Source organism: Oryx dammah, unplaced genomic scaffold (assembly GCF_014754425.2).
Source record: "Oryx dammah isolate SB20612 unplaced genomic scaffold, SCBI_Odam_1.1 HiC_scaffold_15, whole genome shotgun sequence".
In the NCBI taxonomy this organism is placed as follows: Eukaryota; Metazoa; Chordata; class Mammalia; order Artiodactyla; family Bovidae; genus Oryx; species Oryx dammah.
Genome location: NW_024070199.1, coordinates 26,372,767 through 26,392,419, shown reverse-complemented (window position 1 = coordinate 26,392,419; position 19,653 = coordinate 26,372,767). Strand labels below are relative to the sequence as shown.

The 19,653-nt window shown below is 36.0% G+C and overlaps 2 protein-coding genes and 1 pseudogene across 2 annotated transcripts; all 3 read right to left on the bottom strand.

Moving 5' to 3' along the window:
* Nucleotides 1–996: 996 nt before the first annotated feature.
* Nucleotides 997–1,992, bottom strand: LOC120874884 (olfactory receptor 8G1-like). The gene has a single exon (XM_040256564.1). The coding sequence runs from the start codon at nt 1,930–1,932 to the stop codon at nt 997–999; it is 936 nt and encodes a 311-aa protein (XP_040112498.1). The 5' UTR covers nt 1,933–1,992.
* Nucleotides 1,993–7,399: 5,407 nt separating this feature from the next.
* Nucleotides 7,400–8,369, bottom strand: LOC120874392 (olfactory receptor 8G1-like). Its single transcript, XM_040255761.1, has one exon. The coding sequence runs from the start codon at nt 8,342–8,344 to the stop codon at nt 7,400–7,402; it is 945 nt and encodes a 314-aa protein (XP_040111695.1). The 5' UTR covers nt 8,345–8,369.
* A 4,980-nt stretch (nt 8,370–13,349) lies between these two features.
* On the bottom strand, nt 13,350–14,302 carry LOC120874394 (annotated as a pseudogene).
* Nucleotides 14,303–19,653: the final 5,351 nt, after the last annotated feature.

Here is a 19,653-nt window from a genome sequence, read left to right as displayed (position 1 = left end):
TTATCCGAGTTTGGAAAGGAAGATCTAGTGTTCATTCTAGGTATTGTGGCTTCTGGTATGGTGCCAGAATTATGTAATAGATTCACACTTGTTTTGTAGAGTCCAGTCACACATTAGAAACAAGGCAAACTCTAGGATTCTTTAAGTATCACCTAACATTAGCAAAAAAGGATATTGTAAAAAGACTTAAACAGAATGCATGATACACTAAGCTGGATAATGAATTATAGTAGGTCATGTGGTTTTCATTTATCATAAAAAGTGCCACTTAAGAAAGCAAAATATGAAACCTGGAAATTACTGTTTATCCATCTATCTACATATATATTAGATGTAAAAATAAAAGTGTATACACTTACCTAAAACCATCTTTTATTTTCTTATAACTGTCTTTGAAAAGTAAAATATTTTAATTTTGATGAAATCCACACTATCAATTTTTTATGAGTTATGATTTTGAGATGATATCTAGAAATTTTTTCAAAGCCCAAGGTTGGTTGTCAATGCAACTTAATGACTTGAGAAATCAGATATTCACAAGTTAGGATTTGGGAAAGATACTTTTCCAGATTAGATGTGCAAAAGTTAGAGATTACAATCATTATACTGATAGCAGTTTTGCTGTTTTCTTTTCTTTTTTTTTGGACAGAAGAAAGAACATTAGTGATAACTGCTAGAAGATATTTCATTGACAGAGGTTTTTTATCGATTGTAGACAAGAGGGAGGAATGGTGTTGATGGCTTTAAGTGGGCCCATGTATCCAGATCATCCTATTTCTTTTAATCTGTATCTCAGTGATGTTTATGAGAGAAAAACTCAGAGACAAATGGCATCACAGGCCATACGAATATGAAATAATGTCAATAGAATACCACTAAATGTATGGATATATGTTAATAAATATATATTAACATGTCAGTTAAAATTAAATATCAACTTGCACAATAAAACAGCCAGTTAATTAGACTAAAACTTCATTCTCATATTGTTTCTGATCAGAAGAATATTCTTCTCTCTAGCATTTTCTTCAAGGCAACATTGACATCCCTGTTCCGTAGACTATAAATCAGGGGGTTCAGCATGGGTACAACAATAGTGTAAAACACAGAAGACACTTTCCCTTCATCCATGGAACTGACTGATGATGGCTGCAGATACATGAATGCTGCAGACCCATAGAAAATAGCAACAGCTGAGATGTGGGAGCTGCATGTGCTGAAGGCTTTAGATTTGCCCTTCATTGAAGGAATGCGGAGGACGCTGGAAATAATGAAGACGTAGGAGCTGACAATGATCAGGCTGGGGGCAAAGATGTTAAGTGTGCTGAAACAAAGAACCAGTAATTCGTTCACATAGGTGCTAGAGCAGGAAAGCTTTAGGAGAGACAGAAGATCACAGAAATAATGGTTGATCACATCTAATTTGCAGAAATGAACTCTAAGTGTGCAGCCTGTGTGAGAGAATGCACATACCAATCCCACCATATACACTCCTGAAATGAGGGAGAAACAGGCCTGATGTGACATGATGGAATTATACAGCAAGGGGCTACAGATGGCAACATAGCGATCATGTGCCATTGCAGCCAACATGTAGCACTCAGAGATAGCAAAAAGGAGGAAGAAGTAAAGCTGAGTTATGCATTCAGGGTAGGAGATGATGCTCTTCTCTGTCACAAAGTTCACTAGCATCCTGGGGGTAATGACAGTGGACTGACAGAGGTCAATGAAAGACAAGCTGCTTAGGAAATAGTACATGGGGGTGTGCAGGCAAGAACTGAGTCCAATCAATATGATCATGCCCAGGTTCCCTACCACCGTGACCACATATATTCCTAGGAAGAGGAGGAAAAGGGGCAGCTGGAGTTGTGGCTGTTCTGTGAGCCCAGCAAGGATGAATTCAGTCACTGATGAGTGATTTCCAGGGTCCATTTTCTTCTCGGCAGGTTCTAAGTTTGAAAAACAGAAAAATGAGTGCACGTGTGTGTGTGTGTGTTTGTGTGTGTGTGTGTGTGTATGAGAGAGATAGAGGCTTACACATATATGTATATGTGTGTGTGTGTTTGTGGGTGTGAGAGGCAGAGAATAATTCTGCAGAGATCATTCTTTATCCATCATTAGAGGACATACATAATGAAGGGAATTCTCCAGTATATCCTGCTACTGTAGGATAAACAATCATTCTGGTTGATCTAGAATAGAAATTATAAACTTCAAGCACTTTATAATTAAGATATTTCATAAAGTTTAAGAAAAACAATTTATAAATTTTTAAAGTCAGTCAAAAGAAATGTTTCTAATATTATTTCTGAGTATTCATCTTTCCTCCAAATTTTTATGTTTATATATTAATATCATCAATGTCAAATGGCATAGAACTTTCCTTTCATTTATAATAATTAATATAGTGTATGCTTTCTATAATTAATGAAGAGAGGATTCGCAAGTCTTTGAAAAGTAGTTATATTAGTTGGGGTTGTATTCTTTAGTAACATCTCAACTGAAAATATCTGATGAGCAGTATCATTTCACCTGAGATCAATGCTTTAATGTCTCAGCTTCCTTCTCCCTGGACTTTGACTCCAGAGGGCAGAAATGCAACTGCTTGGCAGACATCATGTTTATACCTCAATAGATTTTCCCACCCCAGGAACTAGTCTTCTTATTCTAAATAGGATAATCTTGGGGTGAGAATATAATGGCCTAAATACAAGCCATGTACTCCACCACTATGACCAGGGCATCACTGTACTGAGATTGATCTATACAGAAACACTAAGTGTTAGGTATGCCAACATTTTAAAAATATAATCATGTATTTTGCACATGCTCTCAAAAAATTCAAAGATGGTAGAGATGTGGATGAGTAAAGTACATGCAAAATGAAATAAGTAATTTTAGTGTCAATTCAATACTAGTCAACAGTGACATGTTTTTTTAAAGACCAGTGTACCTTTGGTCTAGATTTGCAAAGGAAATGAGTAGGTACTAGAAAATATAAATTCATATTCTTAACACTCAAGCAATATTTGGACTATTGTGTTCAGTTTGAAGTAAAATACTGTGTGTAATAAAGGAGAAGCTGCACAGTTTCATAAATATGATCTGGAAATATGGTATTTTAAGATGGCTAAAACAATCGAAGATATTTTTTTCCAGCAAAGAAAAAATTCTTGTGACACTGGGCAGTTATCTCAATGTTCATTATATGGCAATGAGAGGTACAGAACTTATTTTATATGTTCAAGAGATTGAGTAAAATTAACTGCTTCAAATTATGAAAAGAAATATTTGGTTTTACAGCAAAGACAAATATCCCTATCATCAGACACACCCCAAGCTGACAATCATAAAATTTGAGCTCAGACTGAGAAACCATGTACATAGCACGTATTCTTTAAGGACACACCTAATGCGTAGTTGGATTTAACGTACTTTTATTATCTTCATTCTAATGGAACCTGAATATGGTGGACAGTAAGAGACTGAATCCTCAGCTAAACACCATTCTTGCTGTGTGGTCTTGAGATAACATGTTTACTCTCCAACACTCCAAAAAACAGAAACAATAAAATCTACCTTCCGTGTGAATTCTGATAAATGATTCCTATGAGATGCTTAGCATGGTCCATACCTTTGGAAAGACCTTAATACTGTCAATGTTATTTTAATTTTGATCTATTGAGTTTGTTCCATTATATCTTTTGGTTCAGTGGCATTTTCATTTCTGCTATGATGGCTGGCTGCATATTGTCACCCTGGTTATTTAACTTATATGCATAGTACATCATGAGAATCGCTGGGCTGAATGAGGCACAAGCTGGAATCAAGATTTCTGGGAGAAATATCAATAACCTCAGATATGCAGATGACACCACCCTTATGACAGAAAGTGAAGAACTAAAGAGCCTCTTGATGAAAGTGAAAGAGGAGAGTGAAATATCTGGTTTAAAACTCAACATTGAGAAAACTAAGGTCATGGCATCTGATCCCATTGCTTCATGGCAAATAGATGGGGAAACAGTGGAAAGAGTGACAGATTCTATTTTGGGGGGCTCCAAAATCATTGCAGATGGTGACTGCAGCCATGAAATTAAGAGACACTTGCTCCTTGGAAGAAAAGATATGACCAACCTAGACAGCATATTAAAAAGCAGAGACATTACTTTGCCAACAAAGGTTGGTCTAGTCAAAGCTATGGTTTTTCCAGCAGTCATGTATGGATGTGAGAGTTGGACTATAAAGAAAGCTGAGTGCTGAAGAATTGATGCTTTTGAACTGTGGTGTTGGAAAAGACTCTTGAGGTCCCTTGAACTTCAAGGAGATCCAACAAGTCCACCCTAATGGAAACCAGTCCTGATTATTTGTTGGAAGGGCTGATGTTGAATCTGAAACTCCAATAGTTGGCCACCTGATATGAAGAACTGACTCATTTGAAAAGACCCTGATGCTGGGAAGGATTGAGGGCAGGAGAAGAAGGGGATGACAGAGGATAAGATGGTTAGATGGCATCAATGATTCAATGGACATGAGTTTAGCTGAACTCTGGGAGTTGGTGATGGACAGGGAGGCCTTGTGTGCTGCAGTCCATGGGGTCACAAATAGTTGGATACAACTGAGCCACTGAACTGAACTGAACTGATGATGGCTGGAATTTTTTTTTTTTCTTAAGACATTTTCTTGTTCCTCCTTTCTACCTAAATACATACAATGATCCTGAAATTTGAAGTGTTTACTAAATATAAACTTCCTAAATATTAATATTTTCTAAGGTATCCAAATGAAGTTTGAATAAATTTCTGTGATTCAATGATTTATTTCACCCAACAACAAAAATTTTTATTTTTATGTCTCACCAGGTGTCACATGTTTTAAGTATTACACAAAACAGCATTTGATAGAATTTCTTTTATGACTCATTATATTTCTTTATCTTCTCTCACACATTCCCAGTGTATCTGATGAAACATATTCAATAGTTAGAGTCCTTGAGTTAAAGGCTTTAATAATGGAAACCCCAGTTATAAGATCATTTTCTGTGGGCTGAGGATACCTTTCTCATGTTTACATTTAGTACGTGCTTAATTCTGTATCAATTATTATGAGTTACTTATCAGCTTTTCTTCTGTACTAAACTGTTAACTCAATAGTGTTTGGCACAATGCCTTATATACAAGTATCAATAAATATGATTTTTAATAAAATTATTGAAAGGAGTGTAGTGATAAGCTAACATAGACTCCAACACAAGTGAACAAAGCTCTCACACTACCTGAGTTGAAATGAGTAAACAAAGAAATACTGGCCATACTTTTATCCAGCGGACAAAGAGAGATGATAAGGGAACCTTTGCTCCTCAGGGAGTATGGATATTAGAGTGAGGAGTGATAGAGACAGAAAAATAGCTACTCGCATCTTTTCATCTGAGGGACCTAGAACATAAGATTCAACTTTCTAAAGTCCTGGACTGGGATGCAAATACATCCCTCTTTGTCCCCAAAACACCAGTGCTGTGTATTCTTCTCCTCTATTTTTCTGAAGGGAAAATGGTTCTGGTGATGCAGGTGGATAGTTCTGAGTACTAACCTTGCAGAACTTCTTGTTGTTGTAGGGTCATAACCTAGAAGACTGTTGTAATAATTGTGAGTCACTGGTCCGGGCTTCTGTTGAAGTCGATGGCTCCATGCAAATGTTGGTTGATGTGAATGGTGACTTATAATCTGAGTATTGATGCTAAGAGTCAGATGAGGAACAAATAATGCTAATGATCTCCCATTAGGATCATATCCCACACATATCAACTCTTGGGAAGAGTTACAATTAGCAATTCCCTCTTCTCCCATTGACTCTCTAGTGTTTAATAGTGTCATATCATTGTAATTTATCATTTTTGTTAGAGTATAGATTGGAAGAAATGCTGGGATAGATCTTATTAGAACTCTGGTGAATTTCATGTCAAGCTATATAAGAATTCAAAATTTTAGGAAAATGTTAAGACCTGCATTAAAGAAACACTCTAAAGTGATTTCACAAAAGAGATTTAAAAAATAAAAAAAATTGTGTGCAATATTTGAACAATTTTTTTCTCCTTGACATATATTAACTGTATTTAGATGCCATGATGTATTTATAAAGCAGTAGTACTTGAAATATTTTAGCATGTAGGCTGCAGGAAGGTTTCAACTGGTTACTGTCATAATCCCATGAAAAGTTCCTAACAAGTAGAATAAGTTAATGACTTTATCTAACTCTATAAAAAAAGAAATATTGAGGAATAATATAGAGATATGTCACAATGTGAAAAAGTTGTTGTTTGCTTAATGCATAGAATAATTAAAAATCATGTTCTCATTCAAGGTGACACCCTAGGAAGATCCACAACTCTGATTGCAGCAATATAGCAAAATGTATTGTATTTTCTCTTTATCTTAAAAGCAAATTTATTGAACTGTAATTTACATGTGGTAAAATTCTACATATTAAGAATTTTCTCAATATCAATATAGGTGAAGTTCTTCTGCTTGGGTATAGGAAACCATGATAATCTAGACTGGAGTATTTGAGTTCCAGATACCAATGTATCTCCAGATTTGTTATGTTGACCCATCAGATACCAATCATGTATACTATTTTTTAACACATGTACACTGCATGCTTGAAAACCAAGAGTTTTGTTTCAAGGATATTGGCTTTTTAACTTTATTTAATGACTTAAGAAATCAGCTGTTCACAAGTTATATTACCTGCACTGGGGCTTGATACAGAAGCTACTTACATTCATGCTTCTAAGTTTTTGTATAGAAATAATTTATGATGCCATCAGTTTTATTGCAGGTCTTTGAAGAACTCATCAAATATAAATTTAATTGATTTTAACTTGGCGGATTCATGTTGATGTATGGCAAAACCAATACAGTATTGTAAAGTAAAATAAAGTAAAAGGAAAAAAAAAGAAAAATAAATAAAAATATTGAGAACTGAAAAAAAATAAAGTCATGTGTAGCTAATTAGAGAAAATAATGGACAAAGACAGTATGAGATATATACGGCTTCACATAAATGTTTTTAAAAAGGAAATAAGGAAGTTATCAAAGTCTTTCTAGTGTCAGGAACTATTTTAGGTCCTGAAGATATGGAAGTAAAATACAAGCATGGGGGTAACCTTTATGAACATTACAGTAGATATATATTTTGGACAGTAAGCAGGCAAGTACACACCAAAAACAATAAATGGCATAGTAGGAGGCATACTGCTTTGAGCAATGTAACAAAGCATGAAACTTTGTTCTTAACTCAGATTTTAAGCTCTGGTAAGGATTTTGAAGTAAGAGAATCATACATCCATTCAATGTAATAAGCAATGACTAGATCTAAAATATCATGCTCATGTTATGTCTGGTCACAAAAATATTCTCTCAAGAATTTTCTTCAGGGCAACATTGACATCTTTATTCCTGAGGCTGTAGATTAGGGGGTTCAGCAATGGCACAACAATAGTATAAAATACAGAGGACACTTTCCCTTGGTCCATGGAACTCACAGATGATGGCTGCAGGTACATGAATGCTTCAGATCCATAGAAAATAGTGACAGCTGAGATGTGGGAGCTACATGTGCTGAAGGCTTTGGACCTGCCCTCCGTGGAACGAATGTGGAGGATGCTGGAAATGATGAAGATGTAGGAACTGAGGATGGTCAGGATGGGGGCAAAGATGTTAAGTGCACCAAAACATAGAACCAGTATTTCGTTGACATAGGTGCTAGAGCAGGAGAGCTTTAGGAGAGGCAGAAGATCACAGAAATAATGGTTGATCACATCTAATTTGCAGAAACGAACCTTAAGCATGCAGCCTGTGTGAGAGAATGCACATACCAATCCCACCATATACACTCCCGAAATGAGGGAGAAACAGGCCTGATGTGACATGATGGAATTATACAGCAAGGGGCTACAGATGGCAACATAGCGGTCATATGCCATTGCAGCCAATAGGTAACATTCTGCAATTATAAAAACAAGAAAGAAAAAGAGCTGGGTCATGCATTCAGGGTAGGAGATGATGTTCTTCTCTGTCACAAAGTTCACCAGCATTCTGGGGGTAATGACAGTGGACTGACAGAGGTCAATGAAGGACAAACTGCTTAAGAAATAGTACATGGGGGTGTGCAGGCGAGAACTGAGCCCAATCAGTGTGATCATGCCCAGGTTCCCCACCACCGTGACCACATAGATTCCTAGGAAGAGGAGGAAAAGGGGCAGCTGGAGTCGTGGCTCTTCTGTGAGCCCAGCGAGGATGAACTCAGTCACTGAGGAGTGATTTTCTGCTGCCATTTCCATCTGCATAGTCTCTGGAGGGGAAAAAGTAAAACACAGTCATCGGAGGGAATTCATTCCGTTCTTTTTCATTTGGAGTAGAGTGCTCCATATAAATGATTCACATTTTTGGCATCCTGTCCACCTATATAATCACTTAACTCTGGGTCTATTTATGGAAGGAAGGTACACGTGGCGGATTCAGGTTGATGTATGGCAAGACCAATACACTATTGTAAAGTTAGCCTCCAATTAAAATAAATAAATAAAAAAGAAACCCCAATAAAAAAATAAATTCAATATTTATAAAGCCTCATTTTCAAATATAATAAATGATCTTATAATAAATGATTTTAAAAATTTATTTTTAAATAAAAATTTATTTATTTTAATTGGAGGTTAATTACTTTACCATATTGTATTGGTTTTGCTTCTATTAAAGCATTTAGCCATGTTTATAATAATAAAAACATGCATGGCATCTTTATGCATAACAATGCAAATTGGAAACAATTCAAATTTATGTCCATCAACTGATGAATAGATGAGTGAGTCATAGTATAGTATGTACATACATAATCATATGCATATTCACATATATACATATATGTATGTGCATATATAAACATATACAGCAACATATAGAGATGGTATCTATAGATGGGATTTAAAGTGTGACATTCAGAGTCTTTTAATTCGTCATCAGCCACAAACTGCCTCATCCATCTACCCTTTGATGCCATGTCAGTATTACCATTTTCTATTTGTGCCATAAAAATCAACCCTGAATATTCATTGGACAGGATTGTTGCTGAAGCTGAAGCTCCAGTACTTTTGCCACCTGATGTGAAGAGCTGACTTATTGGAAAAGACCCTGATGCTGGAAAAGATTGAAGGCTAAAGGAGAAGCAGGCAGCAGCTGTCTCTTTTTTTTTTTTCCACACATGAAATAATCCTATCATTTCTCTTTGTCTATGTTGTGTGGTAAATATATTCTCTTTTCTTTTCAATCTTACTTAAGTTAGAAATTATCATGAAAACATTCTCCAACACTTTGTAATTGATTTAACTTTCCCGCTTTACATTCAGAAAATTGTCATTTCTAAACAGCACATTTTTAGACTTGAGATATATTGTAAGTCAGTTGATGCACTGAATCATACTTATTCTCCTCTGTATAGCAAGTAAATTGCATAGTGTTTAGGACATAGGGGGATATAAATGGAATTTTATAAGTAATTCCATACAAGAATGTATCAGGAGTATTTGCCTGAATTTTCATAGTATTATTTCCAGACTTAGTCTCAAGCCACAAACGTGAGATGAATACACTCACCTTTCTTTGTGCTGGAAATCTCAATACCAAATTTTGCTTGCAACATTCTTCCTTTGACTCAGAAGATAGCTCTGTACTGGTGTCAGGAATGATAGGTGCCCAGCTTTCTGCTGTCTTTAGTGTTGAGAGGGCTGGCACAGCCCCTTTTGAAGCTGGTCTACATCACAGGTCAGCATCTCTAAGTCTTCAGTGTGTGTTTCTTCAGCTTCAAGGTAGCAAACATCTGCAACATCTGCACCTTTCTCAGTTCTCCCCTGAGCGGTTGTGAGCACTGTGCTATGAAAATGTGTCGTGGATTTCATATAAGCCAGGCAAATACTCTCCAAGGATTTCCATTTCTCAGAAGACAAGCTCTTGAGAAAGAAGCAGCTGCAGTTGACATGTTCCTAGTTGTCTAACTTTTTCCTTCAAGAGGAATTCTCTGTCAATCCTGAACTCAACAATTAGTGATCAAGATTTCTTCACAGGATCACCTGGAGATTTTTTCAAAATAAAATCCTCAACCAGCATCAGATCCTTCTCGAGAGCATTTGAGATTTTGAGATTCTGCATCTCATACAAGCTCCTGGCCAGTTCTAGTTGTTCCTAGTCCACTCTGTGAGTAAAAGGTTTTAGAGGATTGGGCAACATTCTGACAAGTTATCTTAATGTTAAAATGGAAACAGTTTTTAATATGATGAAGTAAATCATTTATCCTTGCAAAAATGTATTTAATCCATTTTACATGTAAATGTAAAATACACATATTAATTCAAGTCAAATCTATATGTTATTGGGTTTAAAGTTATGGGGTAAGAATTCAGAATATTGAGAATTTTTGATTTTTTAGGTGCTCACTATTAATGATTCTAGTGCTAAGCTGCATATATAAAACATTTTATTAGGCACTTATATTTCATGTTTCTTCTGTTCTTATGTATTGTATTTTCACTTTTTGTTCTAAAATAGGAAAATTGGAAACATACCTAGAAATGATTGAATTAAGGTAAATTGCACACTCAAGTCAGGAGAAATCTTATAGTTAAATATAAGAAGACTCAGTTTTACTTTTTACCAGTTTATACTTTTGTTACATTGAAAGTAAAAGTCACTCAGTTGTTTCTGATTCTTTGTGACCCCATGGACTATGAGTCCACAGAATTCTCCAGGCCAGAATACTGGACTGGTTAGCCTTTCCCTTCTCCCTGGGATCTTCCCAACCCAGGTCTCCTGCTTTGCAGGTGGATTCTTCACAAGCTGAGCCACAAGAGAAGTTAATACTTCTCAATTTTGATACTCATTTAAACTCATTAAAAAAATTATCAGGGAAGTTTTTTTTTTTTCTTTTGATTTCAATTCCGAGGTTGAACCCTATGCCAATTAAGTCAAAATTTCAGGGTGTGAGGTCAGATATCAATATTTTTCAAAAGCTCCTCAACTTTTAATGTACATGGGAATAACCTAAGGATCTTGATCAAAAGCAGATTCTTATAGTAAGTCTTTTTTTTTAAGGCTCCTAGTTTAAACTTTATTTTTTAATATAAATTTATTTATTTTAATTGAAGGTTAATTACTTTACAATAGATTTGAGATTATGCATTTTAAATAAAATCTTTCAGATTTTGCCACTATTTCTCGTCTATCAACCACTCTGAGAAACAAGGTTCTAGAGGGTCTCTTGTTTTGAATACCTTCCACTGGAGTTCTTTCAGATTCAAGGTAAATCCACCACACCCATGCACCAAAAATCTTTTAGCTTTGGGTTTGCTATGGCTGCAGGATTCTTATATGTTTGGAGAAGAATATTGTGTGTCTGGAATGCCACCGTATAAGTGAACAGACTATGATTGAAGTTGCTTCAGTGTGCCAAATAAAAGAAGTGAAAAAGAGAGTTGGAATTTGGTAAAGGTCAGATATAGAAAGAATGTAAACAAGAAGTAAAGAGGTTATTCCTATACTTATTCAGAAATTAAAAATATGAAGAGATCCATATAAGCCATTCTTTCATTTCTGACAGATTATATGTTCTGATTTAGCTGATTTATATATACATACTTATATATTCTGGGCTATATATAACAGACTAGGAATTATGCCTAAGGTAGAAGTTGTAATTGTAGCCATTCTACCTTCTTTTATAGCATTGATGAATATTAGGTCAAATAATATGAAAATAATAAGACAATATTGAAATTAAGTCAAATAATACGAAATAGATGAAGATGAATGTTTGCCATTGATGAATGAATGGATAATGAAATACACGTGTGGTAAATAAAATTATGTTAAATATATATATATATATATAGTCATATATTTGGACATTATAGTTGAATAAGGCAGCACACTACCCAAAGAATGTCCATCTGTCAGTAATGAGTAAGATGGTTTGAACTGAGAAGAAGCTGAAGACACCTGGGTATTCAGAGTTTCATGTGAATTTATAGTTACCAGATGTTAATGCCCAGAAGCTAAAAAGGAACAATATGAGGGGAGATAAGAGATGTTTCCAAGATAAAACTGACAAGAAATGGCAATTGTTTATAACTTATATGGCAAAAGGCATGAACCTCATGAAAGTAATACAACTTACAGAATTTGGGTTTATTCTGAGTAGCTGTTAACATACATTTATTGTTGTAGTTTAGTGGCAAGGTTATGTTGGATGGACACTTTGCAACCCTGTGGACTGTAGCCTGCAGGCTACAACCCTATGGACCATAGCCTGCAGGCTCCTCTCTCCATGGGATATCTCAGGCAAGAATACTGGAGTGGGTTACCAGTTCCTTCTCCAGGGGATCTTTCCCACCCAAGGGCTGAACCCATGTCTCCTGCATTGGCAGCTGTATTCTTTACCGCTGAGCCACAGGGAAAGCACTTGTTACATAAACAGTATAGCACTAATGGTTTAAAGATAAAAATATGTTGAGCTACTTGTGTAGAAAGTGTTGGTATTGAACATGTTAATTTGAATCTCTTTGATAAGTCTTATCATAAGATTCTGCAATCACCCTGCATTTGGTGGTTTTGCTTAATCAACACAAGTTTGAAATATTTTGATTGTTTTCATTAAGTCAAATGAAATAAAAGTGAAAATAGCATTGGAGAGATCTAACAAAAAGCAATACAATCTTACACAAAAGGTAGATGCTTAATGTGTAGAAAGAAATTACTGGTAAGGCCTTACACTTACCCACAATTACATGGGGCCAATAGATTACTTTGAGTAAAATTACAGTTCTTGGAGCCAGACATTCTAGCCTCTGTCTTTATTATGTTTAGGACTATGGGGACATTTAGTCAAAGTAAAGAGGCTTCAGTTGATTCATCTCTCAAATGGAAACAATACTAAGGCTTGCCTTGAGAGAATATCATAAATATTAAAGAAAGTTGTCTAATATAAAGTGTTGGGCACATTGTTTGATATTTTATACTATCTCAATAATAATATGTCATTACTTTATGATGATCATCATAGTTATTCTTGTTTTTATTTTTTTAATACTACACTGAAACTTTAAATCTCGAGTCTCTGACTTTATTCTTGATATTTCTCCATAGTCATATAACACAAATTCAAAGGTTTTAGCCTGAAGAGAATTTGGGAAATGTATTGTCTGAGAAAATGATCCTGAATTTCCAAAAATTTGAACAATAAAACTAAAATATCACATATCTCAGTAAAGCAAAGGTTTATTTCTTAAGGCACCAACACTGAGTCTATTCATCTACATTTTCAACTGTCCAGAATTTTCTTCAGGGCCAATTTGACATCCTTATTCTGCAGAGTGTAGGTCAGAGGGTTCAGCATGGGCACAGTGCAGGTATAACACCCTTGTCTTTATATGAGCCCCTTGGTCCATGGGACTCACAGATGATAACTGCAAGTACATGAATGTTGCAGATCCATAGAAAACAGCAACAGCAAAGATGTGGGAACTGCAGGTGCTAAAGGCTTTGGACCTGCCCTCCGTGGAGTGTATGTGGAAGGTTTTGTAGAGAATGAAGATGTAGGAGATAAGAATAGTTAAGGCAGAAATCAGGACGTTGAAAGAACTGTAGACTAGAGCCAAAAAATTGTTGAAATAGATGCTAGGACAGGATAGCTCCAAGAATAAAAAAACATTGCAGAAATAATGGTTAACCACATTGGCCTTGCAGAAATAGAGTCTCAAGATAAGGCAAGTATGGAAGGTTGACTGAATGATTCACAAGATATAAACTGCTGCTTTGAGCTGGAAGCACCTATAATAAGACATGATGGCATTATAAAGCAAGGGCTTACAGATGGCAACATAGCAGTCATATGCCATTTCAGCCAACATATAACTCTCTGCAATAATAAAAAGAAGAAAGAAATAGAGCTGAGTCAAGCATTCAGGGTAGGAGATGACATTTTTCTCTGTAACAAAGTTCCCCAGCATTTTGGGTAAATGACAGTGGATTGACAGAGATCAGTAAAGGACAAATTGCCAAGGAAATAGCACATGTGGGTGTGCAGGTGAGAACTGACCCCAATCAGTGTGATCATGCCCTGGTTCCCCACTACCGTGACCACATAGATTCCTAAGAAGAGGAGGAGAAGGGGCAGCTGGAGTTGTGGCTGTTCTCTGAGGCAGCGAGGATGAACTCACTGAGGAGTGATTTCCAGGGTCCATTTTCTTCTCAGCAGATTCTAATTAAAAAAACAGAAAATGAATGTATTTCTGTGTGTGTGTGTGAGAGAGAGAGAGAGAGAGACAGAGAGAGAGAGGCAGAGAGTAATTCTGCAGAGATCGTTCTTTATCCTACATCAGAGGACATACATGATGCAGGGAATTCTCCAGTATCTCCTACTACTCGAGGACAAACAATCATTCTGGTTGAACTAGAATAGAAATTATAAACATTAAGAACTTTATAATTAAGAAATTTCATAAAGTTTAAGAGAAACAACAATTTATAGATTTTTAAAGTCAGTCAACATGAAGGTTTCTAGTATTATTTCTGAGTACTCTTCTTTCCTCCAAGTTTCTCTGTTGATATATTATATTAATATCATGCATGTCAAATGACATAGCATTTCCCTTCCATTTATAATAAATAATAGTAGTGTATGCTTTCTATAATTAATGCAGGAGGATTCACAAGTCTGTGGAAAGTAGTTATATTTGTTGGGGCTGTCTTTAGTAACATCTCAACTGAAAATACCTGAAATGTGACCACCAGTATCATTTCACCTGAGATCTGATGGACTAATGTCCCAGCTTCCTTCTCCCTGGAATTTGACTCCAGAGGGCAAATATGCAATTGCTTGGCAGACATCATGCTTATACCTCGATAGGTTTTTCCACACCAGGAGCCATTCTTATTCTAATTTGGATAATCTTAGGGGTGAGAGTATAATGGCCTAAATACAAGTCATGTATTCCAACACTGTAACTAGGGCATCAGTGTACCAAGATTGATCTATGTAATTTGGACTTCATGATTTAAATGGTGGCGGTGAGAAAATGATTCTATTCTCCAAATCATAAAGTTCTTTTGAACACAAACACTAGGTGTTTGGTATGCCAACCTTTTAAAAATATAGTCATGTATTTTGCATGTGTTCTCAATAGAATTCAAAGATGGAAGAGATGTGGATGAATAAAGTACATGCAAAATAAAATAAGTAATTTTAGTCTCAATTCAATACTAGTCAACAGTGTGATGTATTTTTTAAAGACCAATGTATCTTTAGATTTGCAAAGGAAATGAGTAGGTTCTAGAAAATAGAAATTCATATTCTTAACACTCAAGTGATATTTGGCTATTGTGCTCAGTTTGAAGTAAAATACTGTGTGATATAGGAAAAGCTACACAGTTTCCTAAATATGATCTAGAAATCAGTTATTTTAAGATGGCCAAAATAACTGAGAATATTTTTTTCTGGCAAAGCAAAAGTTCACGTGGCACAAGAGAGTTATTTCAAAATTCATCATATGGCAGTGAGAGGTACTGAACTTACTGTATACATTCAAGAGACTGAGTAAAATGAACTGCCTTAAACCATGGGAAGAAATATTTGGTTTCACAGGAAAGACAAACATCGCTATCACCAGACACACCCTGAGCTGACAGTCATAAAAGTTGGAGCACAGACTGAATAACCACGTAGATAGCGGGTATTCTTTAAGGACACACCTAATGGGTAGTTGGATTAAATGTACTTCTATTATCTTCATTCTAACGGATCCTGAATATGGTAGACGTTAGAGGTTTGAATCCTCAATTCAACCCCATTCTTGCTGTGCAGTCTTGAGATAATGTATTTACTTTCCAACTCTCTGAAAAACAGAAATACTAAAATCTACCTCCTGTGTATATTCAGATAAATGATTCCTATGAGATGCTTAGCACAGTCTCATACCCTTGGTAAGAACTAAATTTTGTCTCTGTTATTTTCTTTTTAATCTATTGAGTTTCTTTCCATTATATCTTTTGTTTCAGCAGCATTTTCATTCCTGCAATGGTAGCTGGGATTTTTTTGTTTTTTTCCTTAAGACATTTTCTTGTTCCTCCTTTTTACCTAAATATATACAATGATACTGAAATTTAAAAGTTTTACTAAATATTAACTCCTAAATATCAATATTTTCCAAGGTTTCCAAATAAAGTTTGAATAAATTTCTGTCATTCAATGATTTATATCACCCAACAACAAAATCTTTTAATTTCATATCCCACCAGGTATCACATGATTTAACAATTACACAAAACAGCATTTGGTTGAATCTCTTTCTTTGACTCATTATATTTCTTTATCTTCTCTTACACATTCCCAGTGTATCTGATGAAATTTATTAAATAGTTAGGTCATTAAGTTAAGGGCTTTAATAATGAAAACCCCAGTTAACAATACCATTTTTATGTGCTGAGGAATACCCTTCTTATGTTTACATTTAGCACATGCTTAATTATGTATCAATTATTATGAGTTATTTATTGGCTTTTCTTCTGTACTAGACTGGAAACTCAATACAGTGCTTGGTATAATGCCTTATATACAAGTATCAATAAATATGATTTTTTAATAAAATTATTGAAAGGAGTGTAGTGATAAGCTAACATAGACCCCAAAACAAATGAGTGAAGCTCTCACACTGCGTGAGTGGAGGTGAGTAAACAAAGAAACACTGGCCATAAGTTTCTCCAGTGGGGACAGAGAGATGATAAGGGAACCTTTGTTCCTCAGGGAGTGTGAATATTAGAGTGAGGACAGATAGAGACAGAAAAATAGCTACTCATATCTATTAGTGCACTGTGAGGGAGATGGTTGGATGGCATCACTTACTCAATGGACATGAGTTTGGGTAAACTCTGGAAGTTGGTGATGGGCAGGGAGGCCTGGTATGCTGTGGTTCATGGGGTAGCAAAGAGTTGGACACAACTGAGCAACTGAACTGAACTGAACTGAACTGAACTGAACTGAAGGGAGCTAGAACAGAAGATCAAAATTTTTAAAGTCTAAGACTGAGATTCAGATACATCCCTCTTATTCCTCAAAATGCCAGTGCTGTGTATTATTCTATTCTATTTCTCTGGAGGGAAAAATGGTCTGGTGATGCTGGTAGATAGTTCTGAGTACTAGGCTTGCAGGACTTCTTGTTGTAGGGTCATAATTTAGAAGACTCTGTTGTAATGATTTTGAGTCACTAGTCCTGACTTCTGTTGAAGGGGATTCAGTTCAGTCACTCAGTCGTATCTGACTTTTGCAAACCCATGAACCACAGAACACCAGGCATCCCTGTCCATCACCAATGCTTGGAGTTCGCCCAAACCCATATCCATTGAGTTGGTGATGCCATCCAACCATCTCGTCCTCTGTCGTCCCCTTCTACTCCTGCCCTCAATCTTTCCCAGCATTAGGGTCTTTTCCAATGAGTCAACTCTTCGCATAGGTTGGACAAAGTGTTGGAGTTTCAGCTTTAGCATCATTACTTCCAAAGAAATCCAGGGCTGATCTCCTTCAGAATGGACTGGTTGGATCTCCTTGCAGTCCAAGGGACTCTCAAGAGTCTTCTCCAACACCACAGTTCAAAGGCATCAATTCTTCGGCGCTCAGCTTTCTTCACAGTCGAACTCTCTCATCCATACATGACCACTGGAAAAACCATAGCCTTGACTAGACGGACCTTTGTTGGCAAAGTAATGTCTCTGCAACATGCTGTCTATGTTGGTCATAACTTTCCTTCCAAGGAGTAAGCATCTTTTAATTTCATGGTTGCAATCACCATCTGCAGTGATTTTGGAGCCCCCCAAAATAAAGTAAGCCACTGTTTCCCCATCTATTTGCAATCGTGTGATGGAACCGGATGCCATGATCTTCGTTTTCTGAATGTTGAGGTTTAAGCCAACTTTTTCACTCTCCTCTTTCACTTTCTTGAAGAGGCTCTTTAGTTCTTCACTTTCTGCCATGGTGTCATCTGCATATCTGAGGTTATTGATATTTTTCCTGGCAATCTTGATTCCAGCTTGTGTTTCTTCCAGTCCAGCATTTCTCATGAGTTACTCTGCATATAAGTTAAATAAGCAGGGTGACAATATACAGCCTTGATGCACTCCTTTTCTTGTTTGGAACCAGTCTGTTGTTCCATGTCCAGTCCTAACTGTTGCTTCCTGACCTGTACACAGATTTCTCAAGAGGCAGGTCAGGTGGTCTGGTATTCCCATCTCTTTCAGAATTTTCCACAGTTTATTGTGATCCACACAGTCAAAGGCTTTGGCATAGTCAATAAAGCAGAAATAGATGTTTTTCTGGAACTCTCTTGCTTTTTCCATGATCCAGCGGATGTTGGCAATTTGATCTTTGGTTGCTCTGCCTTTTCTAAAACCAGCTTAAACATCCGAAAGTTCACAGTTCACATTCTGTTGAAGCCTGGCTTGGAGAATTTTAAGCATTACTTTACTAACATGTGAGATGAGTGCTATTGTGTGGTAGTTTGAGCATTCTTTGGCATTGCCTTTCTTTGGGACTGGAATGAAAACTGACCTTTTCCAGTCCTGTGGCCACTGCTGAGTTTTCCAAATGTGCTGGCATATTGAGTCCAGCACTTTCACAGCATCTTCTTTCAGGATTTGAAATAGCTCAACTGGAATTCTATCACCTCCACTAGCTTTGTTCATAGTGATGCTTCCCAAGGCCCACTTGACTTCACATTCCAGGATGTCTGGTTCTAATTTTGGTTGATGTGAATGGTGACTTATAATCTGAGTATTGATGCCAAGAGTCAGATGAGGAACAGGTAATGCTGATGATCTCCCATTAGGATTATATCCCACAAGTATCAACTGTTGGGAAAAGTTACAGTTAGCAATTCCCTTTTCTCCCATTGACTCTCAAGTGTTTACTAGTATCATATTATTGTAATTTATCATTTTTGTTAGATTATAGGTTGGAAGCAAGGCTGGGATAGATATTATTAGAACTCTGGTGAATTTCATGTCAAGCTCTATAGAATTCAAAATTTTAGGAAATTTTTAAGACCTGCATTAAAGGAACACTCTAAAGTGATTTTACACGAGATAAAAAATCAGAAAAAAATCTTTGTGTGCAATATTTGATCAATATTTTTTCTCATTGACCTATATTAACTGTGTTTAGATGCCATGATGTATTTATAGAACAGTAGTACTTAAAAAATTGTAAGATGTAGGCTGCAAGAAGGTTTCAACTGGTTATTGTCATAACCCCAGGAAAAGTTCCTTCCAGGTACAATAAGTTAATGACTTTATCTAACTCTATAAATAAAAGAAATATTGAGGAATAACATAGAAATCTGTCACCTAATGTGAAAAAATTTACTGATGAATTTTGCTTAATGTATAGAATAATAAAGAAATCATGTTCTGGTTCAGGGTGGCAATCTAGGAAGATCCACAACTCTGACTGAAACAATATAGGTTATCATATTTTCTCTTTATCTTGAAATTAAATTTTTTGAACTATAATTTGCATGTGGTAAAATTCTACATACTAAGAATTTTCTCAGAGTCAATATAG

Coding starts and splice junctions, on each gene's coding strand:
- LOC120874884 (XM_040256564.1), bottom strand. CDS start 1,932: ATGGACCCTGGAAATCACTCATCAGTGACTGAATTCATCCTTGCTGGG.
- LOC120874392 (XM_040255761.1), bottom strand. CDS start 8,344: ATGCAGATGGAAATGGCAGCAGAAAATCACTCCTCAGTGACTGAGTTC.